The sequence below is a fragment of the Syngnathus leptorhynchus genome, chromosome 5 (assembly GCF_054491065.1).
Source record: "Syngnathus leptorhynchus isolate UIUO chromosome 5, UIUO_Slep, whole genome shotgun sequence".
Taxonomy (NCBI): Eukaryota; Metazoa; Chordata; class Actinopteri; order Syngnathiformes; family Syngnathidae; genus Syngnathus; species Syngnathus leptorhynchus.
The window spans coordinates 8,326,970-8,341,589 of record NC_141199.1 but is presented as its reverse complement, the minus strand read 5'-3'; the positions used below and the strand labels follow the sequence as shown (position 1 = coordinate 8,341,589).

At 41.1% G+C, this 14,620-nt stretch overlaps 3 protein-coding genes across 4 annotated transcripts in view; all 3 read right to left on the bottom strand.

Annotated features, from left to right (window-relative positions):
• Positions 1-2,399, bottom strand: part of cnnm2b (cyclin and CBS domain divalent metal cation transport mediator 2b) — a 28,026-nt gene extending 25,627 nt beyond the window's left edge. The window contains exon 1 of the mRNA XM_085911975.1: positions 801-2,399. Coding sequence (XP_085768101.1) covers positions 801-2,304 — 1,504 coding nt within the window. The 5' untranslated portion in view covers positions 2,305-2,399. The remainder of the gene's footprint in view (positions 1-800) is intronic.
• An 873-nt stretch (positions 2,400-3,272) lies between these two features.
• LOC147056684 (arsenite methyltransferase-like) lies at positions 3,273-7,477 on the bottom strand. 2 transcript variants are annotated; one of them, XM_085912615.1, is made up of 11 exons: positions 7,327-7,477; positions 7,077-7,110; positions 6,583-6,710; positions 6,359-6,509; positions 5,945-6,050; positions 5,733-5,773; positions 5,560-5,641; positions 5,357-5,488; positions 5,080-5,219; positions 4,887-5,009; positions 3,273-4,129 (listed from the first exon to the last, which is right to left on the bottom strand). In XM_085912615.1, the coding sequence occupies exons 1-11, from the start codon at positions 7,341-7,343 to the stop codon at positions 4,022-4,024; spliced, it is 1,062 nt and encodes a 353-aa protein (XP_085768741.1). In that variant the 5' UTR covers positions 7,344-7,477; the 3' UTR covers positions 3,273-4,021. The 2 variants fall into 2 exon arrangements, with proteins under 2 accessions (XP_085768741.1, XP_085768740.1); XM_085912614.1 differs by having other exon boundaries at positions 3,276-4,129; positions 5,733-5,802; positions 5,914-6,050.
• A 1,250-nt stretch (positions 7,478-8,727) lies between these two features.
• On the bottom strand, positions 8,728-14,354 carry LOC147056683 (arsenite methyltransferase-like). The gene is made up of 11 exons (XM_085912613.1): positions 14,190-14,354; positions 13,864-13,897; positions 13,137-13,264; positions 12,872-13,022; positions 12,036-12,172; positions 11,882-11,951; positions 11,102-11,183; positions 10,909-11,040; positions 10,632-10,771; positions 10,439-10,561; positions 8,728-8,871 (listed from the first exon to the last, which is right to left on the bottom strand). The coding sequence occupies exons 1-11, from the start codon at positions 14,204-14,206 to the stop codon at positions 8,761-8,763; spliced, it is 1,125 nt and encodes a 374-aa protein (XP_085768739.1). The 5' UTR covers positions 14,207-14,354; the 3' UTR covers positions 8,728-8,760.
• Between the last annotated feature and the right edge of the window lie 266 nt (positions 14,355-14,620).

Here is a 14,620-nt window from a genome sequence, read left to right as displayed (position 1 = left end):
CAATTAGTATGGCTAGAGGCTGAGGGGGAGTGACGTGCCAAACTTCAGGTAAACTGCGTGAGGTAAACATCTTTGTCAAACATCATGCGCATACACACAACACACGAGAGGGGGGGGGCAGGAGGGGCTTGAGGGTTTTAGAGGCTGTTATTCATTATCCACATGACTGCATTCCAGGGCTGGACAAAAGAAGTTATCACCACCATCACTCAGAGGCGAGTAAGCGAGAGGGATTTAAGCAGGTTCTCAAACAAGATGCCCCTACCTGATAACCTTAAGTCTTGCACTTCCACCATTCCCACGTGTCCTAATGCATTCACAAATTGGAGAGGGACGGAGGGGGGCATAGCTAAAATGTCTGAATGAGACTGACATGAAAAGGACAGAGGACACATAGAGAAACTTTGAGAACATAACACCGAGTGGAAGTGATGGAGGACGATAAGGAGACCGGAAGTGAGCACCGAGGTTGTGTCAAGTGCAAAGACGTCACTACAACAATGCTTTGTAAGGCCGAAATAAGAAAGGGGGGGGGGGGGGGGGAAGCGCCTTTTCTTCTTCATCCCCGCAACTTTCAGATTTACACACACTTGACCTTTCACTTCCAGCCGCGTTGGAGAGAGGAAGAGAGGCTAAAGGTCAATATGTGAGGGTCAAGAGGGATTATGTTGAACATGTAGTGTGCTTGTCTTTTTGCATCAGTTCAGGGTTGAAGGGAGTGGAAGAAAATAAAAAAAATAAAAAGAACTTGACATAATGCGAGCCGTCATACAAGGAAAGTGTCAAACCAACTAACTCACCTTTCTTAAACTCTTCCAGCATTGCATCCAGCTTGGTGTCATTGAAGACAAAGTGCAACGGGTGGCTATAAAACTTTGTTATGGTTTTGAGTGGTGTGCAATCATCCGGGTCAACAAAGGCCAGGTCCTTGACAAAGAGAAGGTCTACTATGTTGGACCTCTCGCCCTCGAAGACCGGAATGCGCGTGTATCCACTCTTCATGATTTCGGACATGGTGTTGAAGTCGAGGGTGGCGTCCCAGGGTATCATGAAGCAATCTCGAAGAGGCGTCATCACAACTTCCACCGTCTTAGTCCTCAACTCCAGGGCACCCTGGATGATGTTGAGCTCCTCCTTGACCAGGTCATTGTAAGGATCCGTGACACGCAGCATTTCCAGAAGCTTCTCCCGGTTGTACACGGTTCCGATCTCCTGGCCCAGCAGGTAGTCGAGCAGTTTGCTCACTGGGTAGGAAGCAGGGAAGGTGAGCAACATAAAGAACTTTGTCAGGAAAATGGTGTTGGCACCCACGGCCAGCCCGTGTCGGGAGCATATGGCCTGTGGCACGATTTCCCCAAAGATGACTATTCCAATGGTGGACATGACCACGGCTATCAAGCCTGAACCAGCGATATCATCCAGCAGGATGGTCAGCGTGGTGTTCACCAACACGTTACCGAGCAGAAGCGAGCAAAGCAAATAATTCCCTTGGCTCCTGACAGGCTCGATCTTTTTGGCGTAGTTTTTCTCCCTTTCCGTGCCACAGTTCTGAACTATCTGGAGCTCCATGGGGTCCAGAGCCATGAGGCCCAGGTTCAAGCCGCTGAACATACCAGACAGACACAGCAGCATTGAGATGAAGATGACCTGGAGCCAGAAAGGTAGTAAAAACTTTTTCTCCTCCACTACGATCACCCTGGTGTCTTCGCCGTCGTGATAAATCCAGGTGTTCTCCGTCCACGGGTCGTGCATTCCAGCCGCGGCAGGTGCGGAGGTGGCGGTGCAAAGGTAATAGGCTTTGCTCCTCTCCGTCTTCCGCAGAGGTTTGACCTCGATCTCAACTATTCCTGAAGTCTTTCGGTTCACAACAATGTTTGGTAATATGATGATATCTGAAGTCCTGATGCCACAAGGATGCGAGCCAGAGAAGTCCTCTTGGCTGTGGTTATCCCCCGAGGAGCTGTCAAGGCTCAGCCCCGCCTGGTTCCTCTCGTGCTCCGTGAAGGCAATCTTGGACCAGGTCTCGTTGTTGATGTTCTGCCCGTACACTCTTAATTTGATCCGAGAGCGCTCACTCACCCGCAAGTAGCCTTTATCCATGAAGGAAATGTCGTCCGTGTCCTCCAGACGCAGGCCACTGATGACGGTCTCCTCGGACCCTTCCTTGCCACTTGTCGAGGTGACAAAACAACCAGTGACAGTCAAGAAAATTAATGTCAACGCGCGGACCCGGTTCGCTGACGCCATTTTTGCAGCGGTGGGTGCAGGGGATAACGGCTCTGCCATAATGACCACTGTTGGCATGCAACCTGCTGAATGAAAATGACTTTGTCAAATCAGAACCAGTCAGAGTCCGCCTTCATCTCCGCAGAGGGTTGCCGTGACTCGCGCATCAGGACCTCTTCTTTCCCACTACGTGTACGACAGTGGTCCCTCCGCCAGACCAGGGTAAGTGGCGAACTCGTGCCTGCATTGATTTCGCGCAGACAGATGCCGTCGGGGGCCAATCAGAAAACGGATCCGGGACAGGGGCGGGGCGGCCGCTGTCACAGTGACGAATCAAATTCCAAAACAAGTGCACCTCATGTTAAGAAATGGACAAGAGCCACTCGTGACTTTTTCTACAGACTAGATTCAAGTTTTGGAATTCGACATCTAGTCGAAATTATGACAACGTGGGCTAGGTCTCCGTATTGGACAGATTTGGGTGACGTCACTATGTTGTCAAATCGTTGTTTTTAATCATCATTTAGCAAACACAATAAGTTCTCACGCTCAATAACGCGTGATAGGTATAAACACGTACTTCTCATGTTTTAAGCAATTTATACCAGTGTCTAGTTGCTTTACTGTTTTTTCTTATTTATTAAGATGAAAAATACGTTCTTTTTCCCTTAAAACTGCGTGATGTCGAGCCCATAATGCAATATGCTGATTCACCAATTGCACAAAGCTATACTGACTCATAATCACTGCAGAAAGACTCATAACATAATGGGAATAGTATGTCATGTTTGAATTGAGATGATTTCAATTTCCCTTATGGATATATGCATGTATAGACACAGTTGTCTTGGGTGACATAGGCTCATTAATATTGTGTACATTGCATTCACATAATACTAGGTTAAGCAGTGGGGTGTTTATCTTCACTCATCCTTTTACACACTGCCTCTATAATTGTCAACACTAATAGAATAGAATACGATTACAATGTTATTTATATGGCCCATAGAAAGTGTCTCTGAAAATATGAGGCATTGAGGTTTACAAAGCAGGATCACAAACATTTATTGTCATATTATAAACACAATGATTAATGTGATGGACATTTGGATCGACGAGAACTGGAAATAAGGCAAAAAAACAAAAAAAAAAGTGCACAGTATGACTAATGACCCCAAGTAAGCAAATTTTATACTGATGTAAATTTTTCTGTTACTTTTTTTTAACAGTAAAACATCGTTTCTCTTAAAAAGGTGTGAGTTGGTATGCTTGTTACTCGTCAATAAATGCTACAGCTAATTGTTAACTTTCAAACTTAGTCCGTAGCAAACAACATTTGTAATCCACTGGTAAAAGGAGACTTTGAAGCAAACAAATATATGTATACTAGTGATATATTTTGGGGTATTTGGGATTGTTGTTAATGTTTCATATCATATCTTCTGTAGACTACTTTGTTATAGCTGCAGCAGCTATGAAAGTGCTATTTAAGGATAAATTGAGTTGAATTAAAGATGTTCAACAACTGCTTTAAAATGTCTAAAATAATGTGCACCCCATTAGAATTTGTTGAACAAGTCATGATTTCTCATGTTGTATCAAGAGGCCTTAAGGTCTGACCATATTGTATTTAATCCTTTATCCCTACGGTGCACTTTATTGAAATTGGACATGGACTGCGTAAACACACATCCAGAAACACCAAGGCGCATTTGCGACACTACTGTTCCACTACCACGTGATTACATTATGTTGCCGAGATTCTGAACGTTGCAGCAGTGTTCTACTCCCAGAATCACTCGAAGCAGGTTGCAGACTGTGTACTGCAGCACCCCCCTGTGGCTAAGCCTGCACTCTGTTTCTGCAGCTGCGCGGCCAGCTCAAAAGGGTCCCCAGAGATTGCCTGAAGTGCAACAAGTAACAGGGACATCACACTTTTGGATTATGTCACATTTCCCCCAAGGCAATTCTAACAAGTGTGCAAAAGTACATTTCGAAATAACATTCTATTGTTATTTTATAGTCATGTAAAAAAATGTGTCTGGTATCAACGGAGGCTCTGTGCCAGTTTACAAGTGGTGTAGTGTTTTACTTTTGTTTTAATCCCTTCCAAACATTGATTGTTTACTAAATTGTCTGAAAAGGGCCAAACAAAAGTATTTGTAAAACCAACAAACACAGTTGATTACAGTGCCAGTCCAAAGGTTCAACTATGAACTCTGATCTTAGACGTACTATCGAAGGAATCAAAAGGCAACATCTGCATTATGCATCTTAAAAAATGCGCTTCTGATGCGATTGGCTTGTTGATGAATCATCTGGTGTTGCTCATGAAATGTATGCATTCATAGAATAACCATGAGAGTTGATATGAAAGCATTCCATGAGCTAGAGAAGAGAGCATTCCTTCCTGTTAAAGGTTCCCAGCATGCCTCCGCAGTTTGGTTATGACTCTGAGACAGCTGCTTGACCTTGCGCTCGTGGATGAGTGCATATGTGTGCTTGCAGTGTGTGTGCGTGCGTGAGAATGTCCAGCATGTTTCCTCCACTGTGAAGTTAAGACAGCGGGCCTCTGTGGGCATGTCGGCAATTTTGAATTGATGCTGCAGAGTAACAACACAAATACATTTCAACATACTATATTTTAATGTATCACTGACCTTCAGTTTTAGTACGCAAGATTCACACGAGTCTTCTGATGGCTGGAAAGTGAAGGCCTGTGCGTATCTGGATTGCATCAGGATAGCAGCTAGTTCGCCATCAACCTCTGCCACTTGATTTGTCTGTCAGATGGAAATATTTGTGGAACTTCAGTTCAAAATCAGCAAGAGCTAATGCTGAGGAGCTGCATACCTTGAAGGTGTACTGACAGTCAAAGTGAAGGGAGTCTTCCGCCCCTGTAATATTTCCATTATAAATGACTTTACACGGCTTTAGGTTGCCTTTTGGAACCTTAAACAGACGATATGTAGCAGAGACAAACTTGAAGTCACCTGTAATGCAGAACAAATGAAAAGAAATGATCAGTATGTCCAATGGTGGTACGTTAGAGAATGAAGTTAGTATAATCCACACAGACAAGTTACAATAACAATACATAAGAGCAAAAAGACAGAAACAAGCGTCACACCCAGAATGGCTTGCATTTCGTTGTTGTTAACAGTGATAATATTGGCTTTGACGAGCCTCGGCGGTCTGAATCCTACTTCTTCGGCCAACTGTAGCAGATCTTTGTACCATAGCGCACCTCCGAATCCCTCACCTGTTGTGGAAAATTGCATGATCAAACTAGGGCATGTGTCCGCGGCATATAAGTAGAGTACAAATACACACCCCAAAGAACTTTGTTGTTTTTAATTTCCTCAGTTTGTCTTCCACTGCTGTACATGTCACTGAAGAAAAACTCACCACCATCCTAACCATCGGTCGAGCAAGCACATGAAGTCTTTTGTTGGTCAGGACACAATTATAACTACTGATGAAACTTGATCAGACCATGAGTGTACCTTGAGGACGTTGTAAGCTTCAGTCAGGACTTGCTTCTTGTCTGGAGAAAGATTCACCACACAGTTGGAGCTAAGTAATAAAAGGGACTATTTCAAAACATTTCAAAACAACTACAGTACTCAGATTTGAAGTGTGAAACTAACTGAAAGAGAGCAGGAGGCAAGAAGAAGCACATCTTACATGATGATATCAAAAGAGTTCTTTTCCAGACCTGCCTCTGATAAGGCCTCGATGAAGCCCCGGACAAACGTCACATTGGGCTTCTTGTAGCCAAACTCCTTCATGTGAAAGTCCACATGTTTCCTGGCCACTTCAAGCTAGATGACATAAGAGATTTCAATTCAATTCAAAATGTCCATATGATAAAGCCCATCAATTATTATTGAGTTAAAATCAAAAACATGAAGCTGATGCATACTTTGTGATGGCTACTGTTTCTTTCTGGTGATAAAACACATTACTTTTTAAAGCGCTTGGTCGTATTATGTCAAAGTGACAACAGCAGGAAATTTTTCATTGTGAGATAAATTAATTTAAGGTTACAGTGCATTTTAGGTTCATTGAAATTTCAGACAAACATCCCTGACATTTTGAGTATAAATGACTGGATTTGGCTTGAGTTTACCTGATCCTCTGTCATGTCGATGCCAGTGACATGACCTGCCTCTCCTACCAGTTGACTTAATATGTAGCAGTCTCGACCACTTCCGCAACCCAGGTCCAGAATACTGCATCCTTCCAAACACTCTGGCACAGCCAGACCACAACCGTAGTATCTGACGGGGAGAAACCCACGCAATATTACAAACTGCTTTGCCAATAAAGTGCATGAACATATTCAGCAGAAACCTGTCAGTCACATCAGGATGGACTTTCTTCATAGCCTGGAGGATGAGTTTTGGGACAGGCCCCACTGGAGCCACACAGACATTACTCTGTACATCTGATGTCTTCTGCAATGTCTTTCCATAATAATCCTACATGGGAGGTAAATCAATACGCAGCTATGAGAACAATAACTTTAAAATAGAGCATCACCCAGCAAAATCACAACAGAATTAGCTTTATGCCCAAGTACGTTAATCACATTAGATTTCATTTGCTTTCGACTTTTGGAGTTAGAGGAGTAGTTGAAAAGAAAAAGACTGCAAACACACTCACACGACTCTTTTTGTATAGCTGATAAGTCATGAATCAGTGATACATCAAAAACAATTTAGAAAAAATCATTTTCACAGCTCACCAGCGCATGTAAATTGGTCAAGGGTTAGGTGACTACCAAAACAATGATAATAATAAATTGAAACAATAATGATATTAGTATTTGAAGTGTTTTATCCTACCTTAACATCCAGATGAACGGTGGTATCGACAAAGCTTTAAAAAAAAAAAAAATTGGATCAATGAATGCAATGAGTATATACGACAGAAGTTAGCAAAAGTTCCAGGTCAAACTTTGCTGCGTTGAACTTATTGTCACGATTTTTGACAGCGTAGGCTGAAAGAAATTACGGCCGTACTACTCTGAGAATACCCGATCTCGTCGGCTCTCGGAAATTGAGACAAGTTCTGCGTGTTTGTGGGTGCTGTTACCTAGTTTTATCAGCCATTATTGATGGTCCATAAGAAGTCCACAACACGGTTGCGAAAGTTATGTGGAATAAGAGCTCAGTTAAGATGTCCGTTGGAGGGAGGGTTCTAAAAGCACTTTATGCACATGACAAGAGCACACCCTGTGCTTCACTATACGAAATTACATGAGTCCAGATAGGAATCAAAATAATAAAGACGTTGAAAGAGAAATATATTGTTCAGCTATAAGAAAAATCACTGCAATGCCCAAATAAATTGAAAAAATCCATGTATGGCTTCCATGTATTTAATGATGTATTCTCTGACAAAACCAGTAGGATTAATTCTTGAATGTTTCAGGAATATCTGCTCAAATTCCGCCAAATGCTTCAGAATTCACTCGACAGCGCTTAACAATGTAGATGAAAAATGAGCTGAAGTATCCCGTGAAAGCAGTCAAAATGAAGAGTGATGTTATGCAATGGCCAAGTCAATCAATCATCCATCCATTTTCTAAACCGCTTATCACTTGACCTGAATCCACTTGAGCATGCGTGCTAACAAGACGATACAGAAAAATGGGAACACCAGATATTCATCACACTTTATTGCTCCCTTTATATGCCATCAAGACCACAATGTGGAAGCTCCAGAACAAGACTTTGATAATGACTTGCAGAGGCCTCTCACTGGGTGGAAACAGCTTTAATATTAAATTCCTTTGTTAAAACGTTGTGGAGCTGGCTCAGCAGTCACTGGGAGCTACTTTTTTTTTGTTACTGACAGTAGCCACTCTGGAAGGCAACTTAACAACTGTAGTTTCTTTTACGGCACATAAGCAAATCTCTCTTGGAGATAGAAAACCCAAAACGAATGTTTTTTGTTTGTTTTTACAAAGCAGCACTTTCAATTGTATCACATATATATTTGATTCTGTTAGTTACAGAACAAGTAAGGCCTTGAAATGTACTTTACACAATTTAAAATATGTACAACAGTAGCGATTACAAAAGCTACTGTTGCTAGCTACAGCAGTTATTTTCTTGGTACACTCCTTTTTGCATATGTAAACGCAGAGCTGAAATCACAGGCCTAAAAGTTCCAGTTTTGTCACAACTGTAGAAAGATAACATATTCCTAAAAAGCTTTTTGGCTGGTTCATTTACCTCTGGAAAATGTCTGTCCTGTGACATATTCAGCGATCATTGTGAGTGTGTATTTTCTCTTTAGATGGAAAGGTACCAACAATTTGGACGTCGAGACTCTTCATTCTAGTCTAGTGCAAATCACAAAAGATCAAATCTATAAAAGGCTAATTCTACTGGATTCGTCCATATTAGACAAATGATCATACTGTAATTAGCAGATGGTGATACAGCATGTGTTGCGTGAATAAGTAATCATTTTTAATGCAGGATCATTCTATCCAGATTTCCGAATCTAAATAATAGAAAATCACTTGCAGCAGGTTGCAGACTTTGTACTGCAGCAACCACCTCCTGTGGTTGAACCTGGACTCTGTTTCTTCAACTGCACAACTAGCTCGAAAGGATCCTCAGAGAGTGTCTGATTGATGGGTAAGGGAGACCAAATAAAAATTACACTTTTGCATTCTACGATTCCAAAGTTTCGTTTAAGAATGAAAGTGGTAAAAATATGTGTATATATATATATATATATATATATATATATATATATATATATATATATATATATATATATATATATATATATATATATATATATATATATATATATTGGAGACATTCTATTGTACAGTTCATAATAAAAACATTCTATGAATGAGCAAAGGCTTTTAGTGTCAGTTTAGTGGAGTTGTGAGTTTTTTGTTCTCTTCAATCAGACAAGGGTCCTTGAATAACACAAAAGTAACTAATTACAGTAAATTATGCAACATTGATTTCACATCAAAGGAACCATCTAAAGGTTCACCCCTTAAGTATTGTTTCGTGATGGGGAAATGAAGTTTCAAATTGGCTTCCTGAACCAGCTGTTGTTGTTTTATCCTCTAGATGGCACTGTTGGTTTAAGTAAAGGGGTTTTAAGAAATGGCAAGCCTCATACGGTGTCCTTTCAGTCCAATGTTGAATAGGGAGTGCGATCTACTGTAGAGGAGTCAAAACAATGCAACTGGTTCATGAGGCAAATTTGAAGGTTCATTTTTCTCACCACTAGTCTCAAAAACTCTTATTGGGGAAGCAGTGTGCAGTAAGTGCCTGCAGTCTCTGCTGGCCCGAACATTTGCAATTTAAAGTGCACCCCCGGAGCTCCCATATTGATGAATGAAAATGGATATTGAATATCTATCAGAGATTTTGAAGAATTTGGGGGGTGCGGGGATAAAAATACATATGCTATATATTTTTTTCCCTATGTCTTTCAATCTCTGTCAATTATATGCGAATGTTCACTATTCGTGGGCCTTTTACTATATTTTGTCAAACTGTAACACGACAGTGGTTGAATAAAAACTCGACTGAAGGCCCAGGCCTAAAACACACCGCTTTCAACCATACTTGGAAGTACTATCAACGAAATGCCATCACATATTGCCAATCAAGAAGCTGAAAAATAACTTTGAATGTGATTTAAAGATAACTCTTGAGATGAAAACATCAAGTGAAGTTTGTGGATGTATGCATATTAACAGAATAACCATGAGAGTTGATATGAAAGCATTCCATGAGCGAGAGAAGAGCATTCTTTCCTGTTCAAGGTTCCCAGCATGATTCTTGCAGTCTAGTTATGACTGTGCGACAGCTGCTTGACCTTGTGCTTCTAAATGTGTTTCAGAATGTTTTATTGAGTATGACTATGTGCGGTTTCCTGGTGTGTCTAAAAATTTCAAATTGATACCACAAACATGGTGACGTCTGGTGCTCTGAGTAATTGTAGTAAGTATTAAATATACACAACACATTTCTGGATAACTAGTTTAGAAAGCAATAGTGTAAGTAAAATAGCTTGTTTGACTATTCCATTTCTTTTTCAAAGGGATGTTAAAAGAAAAACATGCACACGGTTGGCTTTAGCGGGCCACAGAAATGATGAGGCGGGCCACATCTGGTCCCCGGGCCTTAAGTTTGTCACCTGTGTTTAAAGTTTTACTGACCTTTGGTTTGATGCCACAGGGTTCACAGGAGCCACCTGGTGGCTGGAAAGTGAACTCCTGTGCAAATCGGGAATGGTTCAGGACGGCTGCTACTTCGCCATCAACCTCTGCCACTTGATTAGTCTGTCAGATGGAAATATTTGTGGAACTTCAATTCAAAATCAGCAAGAACTGATGCTGAGGAGCTACATACCCTGAAGGTGTACTGACAATCAAAGTGGAGGGAGTCTTCCGCTCCTGTAATATTCCCATTATAAATGACTTTACATGGCTTTCGGCTGCCTTTCGGGACCTTAAAAAGACGATACGTGGCAGAGACAAATTTGAAGTCCCCTGTAATGCAAAACGGGTGAAGAGAAATGTGTTAGCATGTTTATATGGTAGAAAAAATGGTATCAGAGTCTGCCTGCCCTTGACAGGATACAATGACACAACATACAAACAATTAAAGGCAGAAACGAGCATCAAACCCAGAATGGCTTGCAGTTCTTTGTTGTCAACAGTGACGATGCTGGCAGTAACAAGCCTCGGTGGACTGAATCCTACTTCCTCGGCTAACTGGAGCAGATCTTTGTACCACAGTGCGCCACCTATACACTCACCTGTCATGAGATTTTACATATTTCAGCTTATGTCTATCAGTAGAACATCAAAATGACTCACCCCACAGGATTTTGTGGTTTTTTATTTCCTCAGGTAGTCTTCCATTGCAGTAGATGTCACTGAAGTAAAGCTCACCACCATCCTAATCATCAGTCGAGCAAGTACAGTACAAGGTTAACACAAATAGTGTCTACTGCTTTAAACGAGGCTCTGAAATTCCAGGGATTTTTCGAATTGCCAACTTAAATATTCAGTGGATACTTGCGGTTCGGCACCCGAGGACTTGCTGATTTGCTTTTATTTAAAAATAAAATCAATATTTGTTTTCTAGGTTTTTCATGTTAGTTTTAACCCATCCCATTTTCTCCCCAGCAACGGTTTTCGAGGAAACACCTTATTGGCCGTAGAGGAGCCTTTTTGAAAATGTTTTTTTCCTCTCCCAATGCATTTCAATTATAGGCAGATTTTTTACTATTCATGGGCCAGCCTTATCTCTTGCAAATGGTGGAGGTCCACTGTATTTGAAAAGAACATCAGGGCATAACCAGAGGTTATTCAGTGGGGTGGCCAGGGTACAATATCTTACTGAGGCTTGTCCACAAACATGTGTACAAACAAATATTTTAAGTAAATGCTGGGGTTGACAGAGTGTGCTTGAATCCTATGTGCTGAGGAAGTATTGGATTAAATAAACTTTGGTCAGTTAGAATAGAAAATAAGTATGGTATTGAACTTTTCATATTTCTGAGGTGTGCCAGCTAATCTTGCCATGGGAAGTTTGGGAAATCGAATTCCCCAATAGATATTGTTGTTCCACTTCAACAGTGATTAAAAGTGTACCTTAAGCACACTGTAGGCTTCATTTAGGACTCTCTTCTTGTCTGGAGAAAGATTCACCACACAGTTGGAGCTAAGTGATAAAAAAGTGAATTGGGGAAAAAAAATCCACAAAGCTTTACAATGTGAGAGCTGGAGTGCAAGGAGTACAACTTACATGATGATGTCAAAAGAGTTCTTTTCCAGACCCGCCTCTGTTAAGGCCTCGATGTAGCCCTTGACGAAGGTAACATTGGGCTTCTTGTAGCCAAACTCCTTCATGTGAAAGTCCACATGTTTCCTGGCCACTTCAAGCTAGATAACATATGACATTTTAATTGTGTTTTAGTGTCCAAATATATGATAAATAAGCTACTGGTGGGGCCTTCTTTGCCGACTTACATTTGCAAATCAAATTCTAATTTTGTTTCACAAAACGTGTATGAAAATGATTGAAAAAAAAAGAGGCTCAAAGGATAGTAATTCAGGGAAATGTTATATATTAATATCCATAATGTTGTCTTATGAACATTTGAAACCACCAGAATTAGCGTGTCCAGTGTCTGCAATTGGAAAACAAATTCTATTGACTTGCTAAGCAAGCAGATAACATGGATCACAAGCATGACTAACATCTGATTGTTGTCTCTCTGACACTCCCTCAAAGTACTAAAGAGCATAGACATAGCTATTCATTTTCTGAGAAACACGTACGTACATATACTGCATTTTGACTGTATTTAGAAAAAAAACAATATATCAAATGTTTTATATGTTGTTTTAAAATAAAATACATTGTATTCAATGGGGAAAGGTTATGACCTCAACATTTCAAAACAATACATTTTTGAGCTGCAATGACATACAATGACAACACAATATTCTTTGCTCATGCTTATCATTTGGTCAGAATCTGATGAACGTGGCACAGTTCCATTCTGTTATATATTTCATTTTAGTATAGTATTTTTAGTTTCTAGAATTGCAACATCCCACCACTGATTCTCCAAGTACCTGATCCTCAGTCATGTCGATGCCGGTGACATGGCCTGCCGCTCCCACCAGTTGACTCAGCATGTAGCAGTCTCTGCCACTCCCGCAGCCCAGGTCCAGAATCCGGCAGTCCTCCAGACACTCTGGCACCACCAGGCCACAACCATAGTATCTGAGGGAAAGAGAACCCCGTTATCTCAATTACACTTTGAAAAGAAGGTTTCATGAATGAATGAATGAATGAATGAATGAATGAATTAATAAATGAACAAACAAACAAACAAACCTGTCAGTCACATCAAAATGGACTTTCTTCAGAGCATGAAGGATGAATTTTGGGTAGGGCTGGGCTGGAGCTACACAGGCATTACTCTTCAGATCTGATGTTTTTTGTAACTTTTTCCCATAATAATCCTACGAAAAGATTACAAGGACATTGATGTCACAAGCGGGGATAGCTTATTATAGGACTACTGTTGCAACCCCCAGGCGGTTCGGTGATGCACTGGGTAGCATGTCCGCCTCGCAGTTAGGAGGGTGCGGGTTCGATTCCACCTCCGGCCCTCCCTGTGTGGAGTTTGCATGTTCTCCCCGTGTCCGCGTGGGTTTTCTCCGGGCGCTCCGGTTTCCTCCCACATCCCAAAAACATGCTTGGTAGGCCGATTGAAGACTCTAAATTGTCCCTAGGTATGAGTGCGAGTGCAGATGGTTGCTCGTCTCTGTGTGCCCTGCGATTGGCTGGAAACCGGTTCAGGGTGTCCCCCGCCTATTGCTCGATGACGGCTGGGATAGGCTCCAGCACGCCTGCGACCCCCGTGGGGGACAAAGCGGTTCAGAAAATGGATGGATGCATGTTGCGCCCCCACATAATGAGGAAAGTTCAAAGGTCTTATTAGATATTTATTACACTGTGATATAAACATTGTTAACACGTGTTATTTTCGGTGGTTAAAGTTACACTATGCATGTAAAGTTATACTATTAATCAGAAATGCGATTAAGAAAATGCTTACCTTAACATCTAGATGAACGGTGGAGTCCACAAAGCTTTAAAAATAGTATTAAACGTATTAGAACCCGTACTTGATCACAAATAAAGCAAAGTAAGTTATCTAGCTATCAGCAGAAATGCATGAATGCTGCAAGGGCTGATAGAACTTAGCTAAATATACATGTTTAACACTTAAAATTGGCAAACGTTTGCTGTATAATGCTGCAGAATTTTGTCACTCAAGTTAAACGTGTCATATCAAAACAGGTGATGAATCGTAAAGATTTAACGCCGCAAGCTCTCAATGCTAAAGCTAGGCTAAATGAAATGGAAACATCTTGTTCCTACCTTGTTTTATCAGCCATTGTCGGTGGTAAGTGAGATCTGTCTACAATCCTGTAAAACGCCTTTTGCAAGTACTCAGCGCTAACTTGCAAAAAGTCCGCTGTCAAGGGATGGTTCGGAGGTCACTTCCTGCACCACAACACGGCGTGTGCGTCAGTGACGTCACGATACCAGGCAAACATGAGTCCTCATTGCGTTTGGCTATTTTTGTTTTTCACAAGTACGGTCGGGTGTGATCGCTCCAAATTTTTTATTTCTGCTTATGTAAAAACACAATTTTCTTTTTTCTAAGTCCTCAAAGAAAACAAAACATATCTGCGTTGTAATATAAACAGTAAAATTTAACAATTCACAAAAACCCAATTATCCCAAATAATTGTCTCTGTGGTGACAAGACTAGGGTTAAAAATAATGAAAAACATGACAACTTTGAA